Raw genomic sequence first — 13,604 nt, 5'->3', positions numbered from 1 at the left:
CCAAACGCCTTGTTATAGCCTGGTCTCTGCCGCTGACAGCTGCGTGACCTTGGCCACATCTCTGCCCGTCTGGGTCTCAGAAATTAGAAATTTGCTAAAGACTGCTTTCTCCATTATATTCTGTGTTTCTGCAGTAAGTTTACCAGGCCATGGTAGAGCAAGGGATTCCTATTGGGTGAAAAATCCCAGAATAATGGCAAGGAAATAACCAAATGGACCCCAGGGCAAAATCGCATGAACCTTGGCCTGGAGGAAGCTAAGCAAGAAGACAGTTCTTGAGCCACAGAGGTTGGGGTGGGAGGAGAGAATGTTTTTCTTTTCCTTTCTTTTGCTTCCATGACGGGAGCAAACTGACCATAGAGTAGAAAAGGTCCATTCCTCACTGCATGGATAATCAATTCTGAAGCTGCGGGTCCTGCTCAATTTCTGTAGAATGCCCCAGGGTCTGAGCAGAGGTTCCCAGTTCCAAACTGGCTCTGGGCAGCCTTGACCGTGCTCATGGGCCAGGTACTCCATCTCCTCTTCTGCCATGGGAATGAGCTCCCCGGGGGGCCCCCATAGCACCACCAATTGGGTAGGAGGGATGGTTCCTCCAGAAACTTAGCTGCCCGCCACCATCCCTCCACAGGTGGATAGAATACTAACAGTGAAGACAGGCTACGGGTACATCTGCATGCCTTGTATGTCCTCAGCGATGGTGTTTGCCAGCCTGGAAGCCTCTTCCCTTGGCGACTTCCTAGCCAGGGGTGGAATTCTCCACTGTCTCCACAATCCACCTGCCTACCCTGGGTGTTGCCACCAGTGGGCTTTTCTGGTGTAACTCCCGACATGCACCTTTCTGGGGTTCTTAGGACGCCACCCCCTCCCTTAGCCTGACTGAGATGCTGATGCCCAGACGGGAGAAACCCTGTGTCCTAGCCGCTATTTACCTGGTGGTAGGAATGGGAGACAGGGATACATTTTCTCTTGTTGTTCAATATTCTATTCAACCAGAATAACATTGTCACAGAGGATGTAAGCTTCTGCTTAAAGACTGGCCTGTAAGATTTTTCAGAAGAGCTGGGGTTCTTTTTGTTTTTAAATTTTATTTTATATTAGACTATAGTTGATTAACAATGTTGTGTTAGTTTCGGCTGTACAGCAAAGTGATTTCGTTATACATATACATGTATCTGTTCTTTTTCAGATTCTTTTCCCATTTAGGTTATTACAGGATATTGAGCAGAGTTCCCTCTGCTATACTGTAGGTCCTTGTTGGTTATCTATTTTATTTATTTATTTATTTTTTACATCTTTATTGGAGTATAATGGCTTTACAATGGTGTGTTAGTTTCTGCTTTATAACAAAGTGAATCAGTTATACATATACGTATGTTCCCATATCTCTTCCCTCTGGCATCTCACTCCCTCCCACCCTCCCTATCCCACCCCTCTAGGTGGTCACAAAGCACCGAGCTGATCTCCCTGTGCTATGCAGCTGCTTCCCACTAGCTATCTATTTTACGTTTGGTAGTGTATATATGTCCATGCCACTCTCTCACTTTGTCACAGCTTACCCTTCCCCCTCCCCATATCCTCAAGTCCATTCTCTAGTAGGTCTGTGTCTTTATTCCCGTCTTACCCCTAGGTTCTTCATGACATTTTTGTTTTCTTAGATTCCATATATATGTGTTAGCATACGGTATTTGGCTTTCTCTTTCTAACTTACTTCACTCTGTATGACAGACTCTAGGTCCATCCACCTCACTACAAATAACTCCATTTCGTTTCTTTTTATGGCTGAGTAATATTCCATTGTATATATGTCCCACATCTTCTGTATCCATTCATCTGATGATGGACACTTAGGTTGTTTCCATCTCCTGGCTGTTGTAAATAGAGCTACAATGAACATTTTGGTACATGACTCTTTTTGAATTCTGGTTTTCTCAGGATATATGCTCAGTAGTGGGATTGCTGGGTCATATGGTAGTTCTATTTGTAGTTTTTTAAGGAACCTCCATACTGTTCTCCATAGTGGCTGTACCAATTCACATTCCCACCAACAGTGCAAGAGTGTTCCCTTTTCTCCACACCCTCTCCAGCATTTATTGTTTCTAGATTTTTTGATGATGGCCATTCTGACTGGTGTGAGATGATATCTCATTGTAGTTTTTTTTTGCGGTACACGGGCCTCTCACTGTTGTGGCCTCTCCCGTTGCAGAGCACAGGCTCTGGACGCGCAGGCTCAGTGGCCATGGCTCATGGGCCCAGCCACTCCGTGGCATCTGGGATCTTCCTGGATCGGGGCATGAACCCACGTCCCCTGCATCAGCAGGCAGACTCTCAACCACTGCGCCACCAGGGAAGCCCTCATTGTAGTTTTGATTTGCATTTCTCTAATGATTAATGATGTTGAGCATTCTTTCATGTGTTTGTTGGTAATCTATATATCTTCTTTGGAGAAATGTCTATTTAGGTCTTCTGCCCATTTTTGGATTGGGTTGTTTGTTTTTTTGATATTGAGCTGCATGACCTGCTTACAAATTTTGGAGATTAATCCTTTGTCAGTTGCTTCATTTGCAAATATTTTCTCCCATTCTGAGGGTTGTCTTTTGGTCTTGTTTATGGTTTCCTTTGCTGTGCAAAAGCTTTGAAGTTTCATTAGGTCCCATTTGTTTATTTATGTTTTTATTTCCATTTCTCTAGGAGGTGGGTGCAAAAGAATCTTGCTGTGATTTATGTCATAGAGTGTTCTGCCTATGTTTTCCTCTAAGAGTTTGATAGTTTCTGGCCTTACATTTAGGTCTTTAATCCATTTTGAGCTTATTATTGTGTATGGTGTTAGGGAGTGATCTAATCTCATACTTTTACATGTACCTGTCCAGTTTTCCCAGCACCACTTATTGAAGAGGCTGTCCTTTCTCCACTGTACATTCCTGCCTCCTTTATCAGAGATAAGGTGCCCATATGTGCGTGGGTTTATCTCTGGGCTTTCTATCCTGTTCCATTGATCTATATTTCTGTTTTTGTGCCAGTACCATACTGTCTTCATTACTGTAGCTTTGTAGTATAGTCTGAAGTCCAGGAGGCTGATTCCTCCAGCTCTGTTTTTCTTTCTCAAGATTGCTTTGGCTATTCAGGGTCTTTTGTGTTTCCATACAAATTGTGAAGTTTTTTGTTCTAGTTCTGTGAAAAATGCCAGTGGTAGTTTGATAGGGATTGCATTGAATCTGTAGATTGCTTTAGGTAGTAGAGTCCTTTTCACAATGTTGATTCTTCCAATCCAAGAACATGGTATATCTCTCCACCTATTTGTATCATCTTTAATTTCTTTCATCAGTGTCTTATAATTTTCTGCATACAGGTCTTTTGTCTCCTTAGGTAGGTTTATTCCTAGATATTTTATTCTTTATGTTGCAATGGTAAATGGGAGTGTTTTCTTGATTTCACTTTCAGATTTTTCATCATTAGTGTATAGGAATGCCAGAGATTTCTGTGCATTAACTTTGTATCCTGCTACTTTACCAAATTCATTGATTAGCTCTAGTAGTTTTCTGGTAGCATCTTTAGGATTCTCTATGTATAGTATCATGTCATCTGCAAACAGTGACAGCTTTACTTCTTCTTTTCCGATTTGGATTCCTTTTATTTCCTTTTCTTCTCTGATTGCTGTGGCTAAAACTTCCAAAACTATGTTGAATAAGAGTGGTGAGAGTGGGAAACCTTGTCTTGTTCCTGATCTTAGTGGAAATGCTTTCAGTTTTTCACCATTGAGGATGACGTTGGCTGTGCGTTTGTCATATATGGTTATCTATTTTAAATAGAGCAGTGTGTACATGTCAATGCCAAACTCCCAATTTATCCCTCCCCCCAACCTTCTGCCCTGATAACCATATGTTCATTCTCTGTGAGTCTGTTTCTATTTTGTAAATAAGTTCATTTGTATCCTTTTTTTTTTAGATTCTGCATATAAGTGATATCATATGATATTTGTCTTTCTCTGTCTGACTTATTTCACTTAGCATGATAATCTCCAGGTTCATCCGTGTTGCTGCAGATGGCATTATTTCATTCTTTTTAGTGGCTGAGTAATATTCCATTGTCTATACGTACCACATCTTCTTTATCCATTCATCTGTCTTACACAGAGGACATAAGCTTCTGCTTAAAGACTGGCCTGTAGGATTTTTCAAAAGAGCTGAAGTTCTTGCCTTTTATGTCTACTGCAGAAAAAAAAACACAGGGACGTGGACACAGATATAAGGGCTTCTTCAAATACCAAGGGATGAAAAGAGGGGGTGGCACAGAGAGAAGGGTGGCTGTTTAGGCAATGTGGAGTCTTGGCAAGTTTTTTCAGGAATCACTTTTAATCATGTATCAGTGTCAGGTGCTTCTCTCAGGCTGCTGTTAGTGTGGATGGGAGTTCTTTTCTGGAACCTTCTCTGCAGACTTCCTGCCTGCCTGTGCCTGGCCGAGTAGGACTACATGTAGTCATCATTTAAATAAAAATCATTTGGCTGAAACCAACACAGACCACTGATTTGTTGCCTGTGAAAGGTTGCTTGCTGTTTACTGAGCCTGGCAATTTTGACTTTGAGCTGTCTGAGTGCTTTTAAATGGGGCTGCTTTTAAAAGGAATATCCTATCCCATGGTTTCTAAACCTGGTTTTGTCATACCCTAAAAGGTCCACCATTTTCCTCAGGGGAATTGTCAAACTCTCAGAAATTCCCAAAACAAGCAAATTGGAATTAACTTTTGGCCAAAGCATAGTAGCTCTAGGACAGGAGAGGAAAAATGCCGTCAGTGATGGGAGCCGGGGCTCGGGAAGGCAAGGGACGGGACAGGAGCGGTCACCATCCTCAGTGTCTGGGAGAGGTCTGCTCAGCCTACCGCAGAGGAAGAGGACACGTGCCACGTTGCCAAGGCTTTGCAGAGTCCCATACTTTAAGGACTGCAACTCCTGCTGCACGTTTTAGAAGAGGCTGCTTTGGGGCGGGGGTTGGGAGTGGAAAGGAGCAGACAAAGAGGACAGTCAGGACGACAGCACTACCAGAGAGCCTGCCTCATGGTCAAACCTAGGCCATATGATTGGCTAAAGACTATCTCCTTCACAAAGTATACCACCTTAACAATCCTCGAGGCCTGGCCAGCCACTGGCTGTGGGCACGAGACGGCCAGCCGGCCTGCCACATGTCAGCGGGCCTGGTCCGAGGCAGCCTGGTGCTGGCACGGGCAGGGGCAGGGCTAGCCAGATCCTCCACGGCACCCAGCCTCGGGACCAAGAAGTGTCCCAGTTGGCTGCCCTGAGTCACCTGACAGGCAGCTTTCCCAACCCCCAACTCCACAGACACAGTCTGCTCTCAGTCTCTTTGCTGGGGCACCTCACCAGCCCCCTGAAACCACGAGGACCTTCAGTCAGAACACAGAGGCCGCTGGCCCTAGAAACAAGGCGAGAAAGTGGAGACGTTCCTTGTAAATGGATAAGGAATAAGGTCTGTGCCTCTCTGCAAGGATGAAGCGTCCACTCCTAATTCACTCGGCCCCACGCCGTGCTGGCTGTGAAAGGGGGTGAGCTCTGGTTACATCTGCAGAGGGGTCACCGTGAGGGGGATATGGGCGACTAAAGTGGCCAGGGCTGGCAAGTGGCAAGGCATGCAGTCCAGTGGAGACTGTCTTTGGTTCTGAGGGTGGAGCTCCATTTCCGAGAGTGGTCCCCAGGGCAGAGCTGACCGCCTGAGCCTGTGCGGGCATGGGGGGGTGGGAGGTCAGGGGGATTAAAGAACGCCCATCGCCCTGGCATACACAGGGCAACATAAGGGAGAGGAGGCTGCTGATGAAGGGAGTGGGACGTTGGGACTTATATCTAAAAGTGGTACAGAAGGTTCTAAGCGGGGGGACTACATTCAGATCTGTCAATTTAAGGAAAGTACTGGGTCCTGATGATGCGCAGGTTCTGTAGGTGTTGGTCGTGCAAAGGCAGATGAGGCAGCATCCCTGACCTGGAGTTGCCACAAGCTTGTGTATGAGACACATAAACACCATTTCAACTCAGGGTGGTGAGTGAATGCATAGGGTGCTTTGGGGTCAGAGACACTCTCTTCTGAAAAAAGAAGCTGACCTAGCTGTCTTGAGGAATGAGGAAAAAACAGCCAGGAAGGAAGGTAGCAGTGCAGTGAGAAGGACCAGAGCCGCAAGAGCCCCAGGAGTGAACCAGTTTGGTCAGGGCCAATATGCATTTTGTAGAGCCCAGGGCAAAATGAAAACGTAGAGCCCGTCGTTCAAAGAGCAGGAGAAAAGTGCCATTGAAGGTATAAAGCTTCAGTCAGTATAAAGCTGTTTCCTTTCTTCTCTGGCCTCTCTCTCTCTCACTTGGTTTTTTTCTTTGGATTTCATGCGATTGTAAGTAAAGGAATATTAAAAACTTGAGGGCTTCCCTGGTGGCGCAGTGGCTGGGAGTCCGCCTGCCGATGCGGGGGACGCGGGTTCGTGCCCCGGTCCGGGAGGATCCCACGTGCCGCGGGGCTGCTGGGCCCGTGGGCCGTGGCCGCTGGGCCTGCACGGCCGCAGCAGTGAGAGTCCCACGTACCACAAAAAAGAAAAAAAAAAAAACTTGAATAGCATGAATTTTATCATATTGTGCACTGCCAGTTTTCAATGCAAAGGTCAGATTATTTAACTCATGTGGAATCCACCAAAATGACAGTTGGTATTTCATGGCTCCTACATTCGTATGCATTTTGTGCCTAGCAGACCAGTGGAAACACTTACACAAAACTTAACTCATCTGTTTCTGTTTCACTTCTTAATATGAGTACACTTTACCAGCTTTTGTACACTCCCTACTTTTGCCTTACTGAGTAAGGAAGACTAAAAAGAAAAGGAACTATGAGTTGCCCTATCTTTCCCTTTTCGATGTCATTTTCAGCATGAGTTGTTGGCTAATATGAGGAAATAACACAAGTAAGAAAGAATATGATAGGGTTATTTGGTTATTTATGCTTCTTAGAATACAACTGCCTTCTTTCTGCATTCAAAACAAGTTCTGTTTCAAATGGAAATTGTGGCCTCTGGGGCTGTCGGGTCCCACTTGCTCAGTCATGGGGACAACACACCTGCCTTGTCTTCACTTTGAGTCTCGCTGGACTCCCACACGCAGTGGGTCCACCTGTGTTCACTGGGCATAGCAAATGCTGCAGAGGTGGAGGGAAAGGGCAGAGAGATGAAGAGGTGGGAGACAGCGATCAATGGGTGTGCGGTGGAGGAGAGGGGGACATCAGGGAGGACCACAAGGCTCCTGGCTTGGTTAACGGTGTGCCATGCCTTTCTCCAGGACAGGAAGTACAGGAGGAACAGGCTGTGAATTGAAGCAGATGAATTACATTTTTTTTTTTTTTTTTTTTTTTTTTTTTTGCGGTACGTGGACCTCTCACTGTTGTGGCCTCTTCCGTTGCGGAGCACAGGCTCCGGACGCGCAGGCTCAGCGGCCATGGCTCACGGGCCCAGCTGCTGCACGGCATGTGGGATCTTCCCGGACCGGGGCATGAACCCGTGTCCCCTGCATCGGCAGGCGGACTCTCAACCACTGCGCCACCAGGGAAGCCCCCAGATGAATTCCATTTTTAATCCATTAAGTCTGAGGAATCAGGAGGACACACAGGAGAGAAATGTCTAGTAGGGGTTGGATGTCTGGTGCTCAGAAACAAATACCAGGCTGTATAAGAGCTGAGTGGGCCCAGGGAACACAGGAAGAACAAGAAGATAAGGGGCTAAAAGTGGGACTCTAAGGGATAACATCTGAAAGGTGGGCAGAAAAGAGAACCAGCCAGAGGCAGTATGACCAGGGGGTGAGCGGGGACCAGGAGAGTGGGGTGTGAAAGCCCAGTGAGCGAGGGAGGTGGGGGGAGGTGGGCGGGGGTTTCAGACAAAAGACAGGCTTGACTAGAATAAAAAGACCAGAGAGCATCCCTGACGGACAGGGTGTAAGCATTTAAGGCGGCCATCAGGGGAGGAGTTGAGGAGTGTGTGGGCTCCCCTGCGTGAACACTGGAAAGCCCCAGAGGGCATGGGAGCCTCTTATTTGCTGATTTCTTTGTGTTAGATGGCAAGATTTGAGCTGGTTTATATGCCGAGAGGAAGAGTCCCTACTTTTCAGACCCCGGGGACCTTCGATGCAGGGCCAACTATCTCCCAGGACTATCGATGACTAAATGAGTTAATACGTAGAGATGGCTTAGGAGGTGTTCCCCGTCACCATGCTTCGGGGGAACGCTTCTAAGATGAGTTGCAGGCAGCACTCTCTTTTCTCTTCAGTGCCTTCGAACTATCTCCCTCCCTTCTCTCATTACCCTTGAAGAGGAGTAGACAGGCTGCATCTTCTCTCCAAGGCTGACAGTTTGCTGCCAAGGGTGGGAGCATCTGAATGGCCCCAGATTCTCAGACCTGGGTCTGGGCCTCATGGTTTACTGATCTCCCTTGAACCTGTCTTCAAATGCTCTCAAACCACACTCGTCTGTCCCACTGTTCCTGCCTGTGCTGGACCACCCTGTGGGCTGCCGGCATTTGCTCTGAGGGCATGTGGAGATACAGCCTGAGGTCCCGGTTATCAGGACTTTGAAGCTGTAAGCTGGGACTCCCCTCTTCCTACAGAAATAAAGATGCCAGAAGCTGACTCCATCTGTATTAGTTTCCTACGCCTCCTGTAACCAATTACCACAAACTTAATGGCTTAAACAATAGGAATTTATTCTCTAATAGTTCTGGAGGCCTGAAGGCTGAAGTGAGTCTTATAGGACTAAAATCAAGGTGTCAGAAGGCTGGTTCCTTCCTGAAGCTCCAAGAGATAGTCCATTTCTTGGTCTTTTCTAGCTTCAGGTGGCTGCCAGCATTCCTTGGCTTGTGGCCTCATCACTTGCATCATCAGGTTGCCTCCTCTTCTGTAGTCAAATCTCCCTCTGCCTCCCTGTCATGAGGATACTTGTGATTGCAGTTAGGACCCACCTGGATAATACAAGATAGTCCCCCTATCGCAGTATAGTCTCTTTTGCCATATAAGGTCACCTTCACAGGTTCCAGGGATTAGGACCTGGTTACCTTTGGAAGCCATGATTCAGCCTACCATACCATCATCAGAGTGCATTCTCCAAGCGCTCTTGTCAAGTAGGTAGGGCATATATTATACTTGCTTTACTGTGGAAGAAATTAAAGCTCTGTGACCTTTTCAAAGAAACACAGACTTTGGAGTCAGTAGCAGGGCGAAGACCAACGTCAGGCCTCTGTCTGCAAACCCGGGGCACATTCTATAGCCTCACGTTAAGCCCCTCTCATTGCGGAGCCTTAGTGCTGAGACAGGACCCTGCAGAGATCTGGGGGGGCTGCCTGGGGCAATGCGTTACATCGAAACGTAGATGAGTCCTGGCTTCCAGGAGCTCATCTGCAGTTTCCATATCTGGGTAGGGAGGTGGCATAGCCATGACAGATACCCCTGGCCTCTCATAACCCTTTGTGGGGCTCTGGGCATGGGTGGGGGGCTGCCTCTCAGACAGAGAGTTGATGTCCTCACTGGGCTTTTCCAGGGGAAGGGGGCACATAAAAATGCCCCTCCCTAGGGATGGCACGCTAGGGCTCACCTCAGTTCTAAGGAAGCGCAGCTTCTCCACTGGCAAGCCAGGGCCCTGCTCAGCGCCAGGGAATGAGATATTTTCCATCAGACCTCTGTTGCCTGGCCTCAGCCAGAGCCATCTACTTTATTGTCTCGAGCAGATGAACTCAGATGTGGGGGAATGAGGCTTTGGCTGGTAGGCTCTGTTGTTTGTCTTACAGAGGCCAAAACCCTCTCCTCTCTGTTGGACCAGGACCTAATAAACCCCACACGGAGATGCCTGAGCCCTGCCAATTGCACCCAACTGTGGGCCCTGCCTGAGAAACAATGTTTATCCTACTTTCAGACGCCTGGCTGCCCCAGGCCCGGGGCCAAGGGCACAGCGCCTGCCCTGTCCTGCCAGCTCAGACCGCTATGGGGGAGCAGAACGGATAGAACAGACTGCAACAATTTGGAAGTGGGCGTGGCCTGGAGTTTAGAGAACCCTGAACCCGAATTGTAGCCCCTTACTCTTTGGTTCCACGTGACTGTCAGGGACAAGTTACTCTCATCACCGTCGCCCATCTGTGCACCAGTCTTGATGGCAGTGGGGGGGGGGGGTATTCTGCGGGTCCCAGCTGCCAGGAAGAGTAGGAGGAAGTTGTAAAGCCTGGATTAATCTGCTTCTCCCACTGCCCCCTCCATTGTCCTCTTCTCATCTGCTTCATAACCCACTATTGCAGAGACAAAAAGAGCACGTGCTCTCTGTAGTCACATGTTATTTCAGGATCATTCAGGGCCATGTTCAATAATAATACTGCATAGTAAGCATGCAGGCAGGCTTTCAACTTGATTTAGAACCCAGCATGGTTCTAGTGGTCTTTTACGGCCTCTCATGGGCACCAGGTCTCTCCAAAGAGTCACTCAGGATGGCATTGCAGAGTTCCTGTCCCCTTAAAGCAGACTTGACCTTTGAAGGAGTCTCCTACAGCCAGAGTAAACTCCTTATGTGGGAACTTGGTCCCCGGCCCCTCCAATTTCCCAGAAGGGGGCCCTGGCATCCTACCCACAGAGGCAGAGGCTTGAGGACAGCTCTCTAGGACCCAGCAGGTGGGCCTCAGGGACGTGACATGCACTGCGCAGTCAGGGCTGGTCTCTGCTGGTGGCCTGGGCCAAGCCCCTTGGGGTAGCTCAGTGGCTGGCGAAGCTCCGCGTTCCTGGTCATACCCGTAAAGTCCTCTCCTCTGGTCACACTTCTCATGCTGCCGTGTATTCATCCCAGTTTCAGAACATCTGCTCAGTGCCTGTGGCCTGCCAGACACTGTGTATTCTGAGGACTGAGGACACAAAGAGGAAAGCCACAGACCCTGCTCCGTGGGGCTTATGCTCTGGATGGGGGTGGCTTTGAATCAGGAGAGAGATGCACAAACACTGTTGAGATATAAGATGACACGTCCTGTAAGAGAGGTACATTCACAGTACTATGGGAGCAGGATGGAATCCAGTAAAAGGCTAGGATGGTTTTTCAGAGGAGGATGTGGTGTCAGAAAAGGGCATTGGAGCTTAGCTCCTTGAGGGATGAGTTTGTAGTAAGAGGACAGCCAGAGCAAAGCATGGTGGCATGAAAGTGGCCCAGGATGGTGACAGTAGATGGCTTCATAGGAGTAGAATATAGGATAGATGAGAGGAATAGCAGGGGATGATGCTGAGAAAATGTCTGGCGTCAGGTTGGCTATACAGGGCCGTAGGAGCCTGCCGAGGAGTTCAGACTCCAGGCGGCAGAGCCGGCAAGGGTTTTAGGGGCGGGGCGTTCTTCAATCATCCCAACCTCTCCATCCACCTCTCCTCCATCAGGAAGGTGCAAGGACACCCTCTCCACAATCACGGGGCCAACCACGCAGAACACATACGGGCGGAACGAAGGGGCCTGGATGAAGGACCCCCTGGCCAAAGATGAGCGGATTTATGTAACCAATTATTACTATGGCAACACCCTGGTAGAGTTCCGGAACCTGGAGAACTTCAAACAAGGTACGGGATATGGGTCCACCTTAGGGAGGCTCCTCCTTCCCCACTGTCCTCTGTTTTAATCATGGCCAGCTCTCTTAGGGTGGAGACAGTGGACAAGAAGGGCAACACCTTCCTTCTCTGGTAGCAGGATGTCCCTCTTCCACACTCCCTCACTTTCTCTGCTCTCTCATCTCTCAGCCCTGCCCCTCCTTCCCAGTCCCTGGGACGTGGGACAACCCGGAGTCTGGTCCAGAAAACAGTAGTGATACATCCTCCCTTTCCCGTGGCCCTTGACAGTTTACAAACCACGCTCACGTACATTAGCCCTCTGGATCCTTGAAACAGCTCAGCGAGGGGAGTGGAAATCGTTATTTCTAAATGACAGACGAGGATGCTCTACAGAACTAGAAAGTGGCAGAACCAAGACACAAACTGTGGGCTCCAGACCTCAAGCCAATGGCATGTCCCATCTCTCTGGGCTGCCCCCTCCCTGCCTGACAGGTTGTCTCTGCACCGTTGCCCTCAAGCCTTCTGCCTTCTCACTGCCCACAGGTCGCTGGAGCAATTCCTACAAGCTCCCCTACAGCTGGATCGGCACGGGCCACGTGGTGTACAATGGTGCCTTCTACTACAACCGGGCCTTCACCCGCAACATCATCAAGTATGACCTGAAGCAGCGCTATGTGGCCGCCTGGGCCATGCTCCATGACGTGGCCTATGAGGAGGCCACGCCCTGGAGGTGGCAGGGCCACTCGGACGTGGACTTTGCTGTGGATGAGAATGGCCTGTGGCTCATCTACCCGGCCCTGGACGACGAGGGCTTCAGCCAGGAGGTCATCGTCCTGAGCAAGCTCAACGCCGTGGACCTGAGCACACACAAGGAGACCACGTGGCGCACGGGGCTCCGGCGGAACTTCTACGGCAACTGCTTCGTCATCTGTGGGGTGCTGTACGCCGTGGACAGCTACAACCAGCGCAATGCCAACATCTCCTACGCCTTTGACACCCACACCAACACGCAGATCATCCCCAGGCTGCTGTTCGAGAATGAGTATTCCTACACCACCCAGATAGACTACAACCCCAAGGACCGCCTGCTCTACGCCTGGGACAATGGCCACCAGGTCACCTACCACGTCATCTTTGCCTACTGACACTCCTGTCCCCAGAAGCAGAAGTGCAGAGGGGCTACTGGCACCTTGTGTGTGTGTGTGTGTGTGTGTGTGTGTGTGTGTATGTGGGTGTGTGTTGTTTTAAAAATATATATTATTTTGTATAATATTGCCAATGTAAAATGACAATTTGGGTCTATTTTTTTTATACGGATTGTAGATCGATCCATACGTGTATGTGCTGGTCTCATCCTCCATGGTTTATATTTTTGTGCGAATGAACTTCTCCTTTTGACCAGTAACCACCTTCCTTCAAACCCCCAACCCCCTCCAGCTCCCCATCTCGATCTGAGAAGGTTTCTTCATCTGGGTCTTGCAGGCAGCTGGCACCAGAAGCAGGAGTGAAGGAGGCAAGAGAGAAGTGCTAAGGGGATGGAAAAACTGTTTTATGTGTTAGAGAAGTTTTTCTAAAAACCCAGAAATAAATGCTTTTTTTTTAATAAAGGAGAAATTTAAAATCATCCCCCAGTGCGTTTTTGTTTAGCCCTGATATGACTGGCAGGATTAGATCCCTCCCCCAGAAGGAGATGAGATCTGTGTTCCACAGAAATAACCTCATGCTGAGCTGCCCCAGGCAGCTCCTCTCCCCTCCTAATGAGGGGCTTCCTTGTGGCGGCAGGAAAGGGGGTGTTAGAGATTTGTAATGAGCTGACCCCTACACTCGCTTTAATTTGGGGGCATTGATCCCTTCCCGTCTCTTCCACTGTCACACCAGCTTCCTTGCACTGTTCTGCTTTTTTCTAGTCATTAACCAAGATATGGGAACCTGTTCATTCCTTAGTCCTCCTCTGTGTGGCCTGGTGGTTGGCCCTGTTGAAAATACGAAACTGAGTGTGACCTTGACCCTATACTTCTGAAGAAG

The 13,604-nt window shown here is 48.7% G+C and overlaps 1 protein-coding gene across 2 annotated transcripts in view; it reads left to right on the top strand.

Annotated features, from left to right (window-relative positions):
- The window catches only part of OLFML2B (olfactomedin like 2B), a 41,248-nt gene extending 28,064 nt beyond the window's left edge, over window positions 1-13,184 (top strand). For both annotated transcript variants that reach the window (XM_060033192.1, XM_060033183.1), the window contains exons 7-8: window positions 11,415-11,591; window positions 12,123-13,184. In XM_060033192.1, coding sequence (XP_059889175.1) covers window positions 11,415-11,591; window positions 12,123-12,724 — 779 coding nt within the window. In that variant the 3' untranslated portion in view covers window positions 12,725-13,184. The remainder of the gene's footprint in view (window positions 1-11,414; window positions 11,592-12,122) is intronic.
- The last annotated feature ends 420 nt before the right edge of the window (window positions 13,185-13,604 follow it).

This window comes from Delphinus delphis, chromosome 1, assembly GCF_949987515.2.
Source record: "Delphinus delphis chromosome 1, mDelDel1.2, whole genome shotgun sequence".
NCBI classification, from domain to species: Eukaryota; Metazoa; Chordata; class Mammalia; order Artiodactyla; family Delphinidae; genus Delphinus; species Delphinus delphis.
This window is presented reverse-complemented; position numbering and strand designations above follow the sequence as displayed.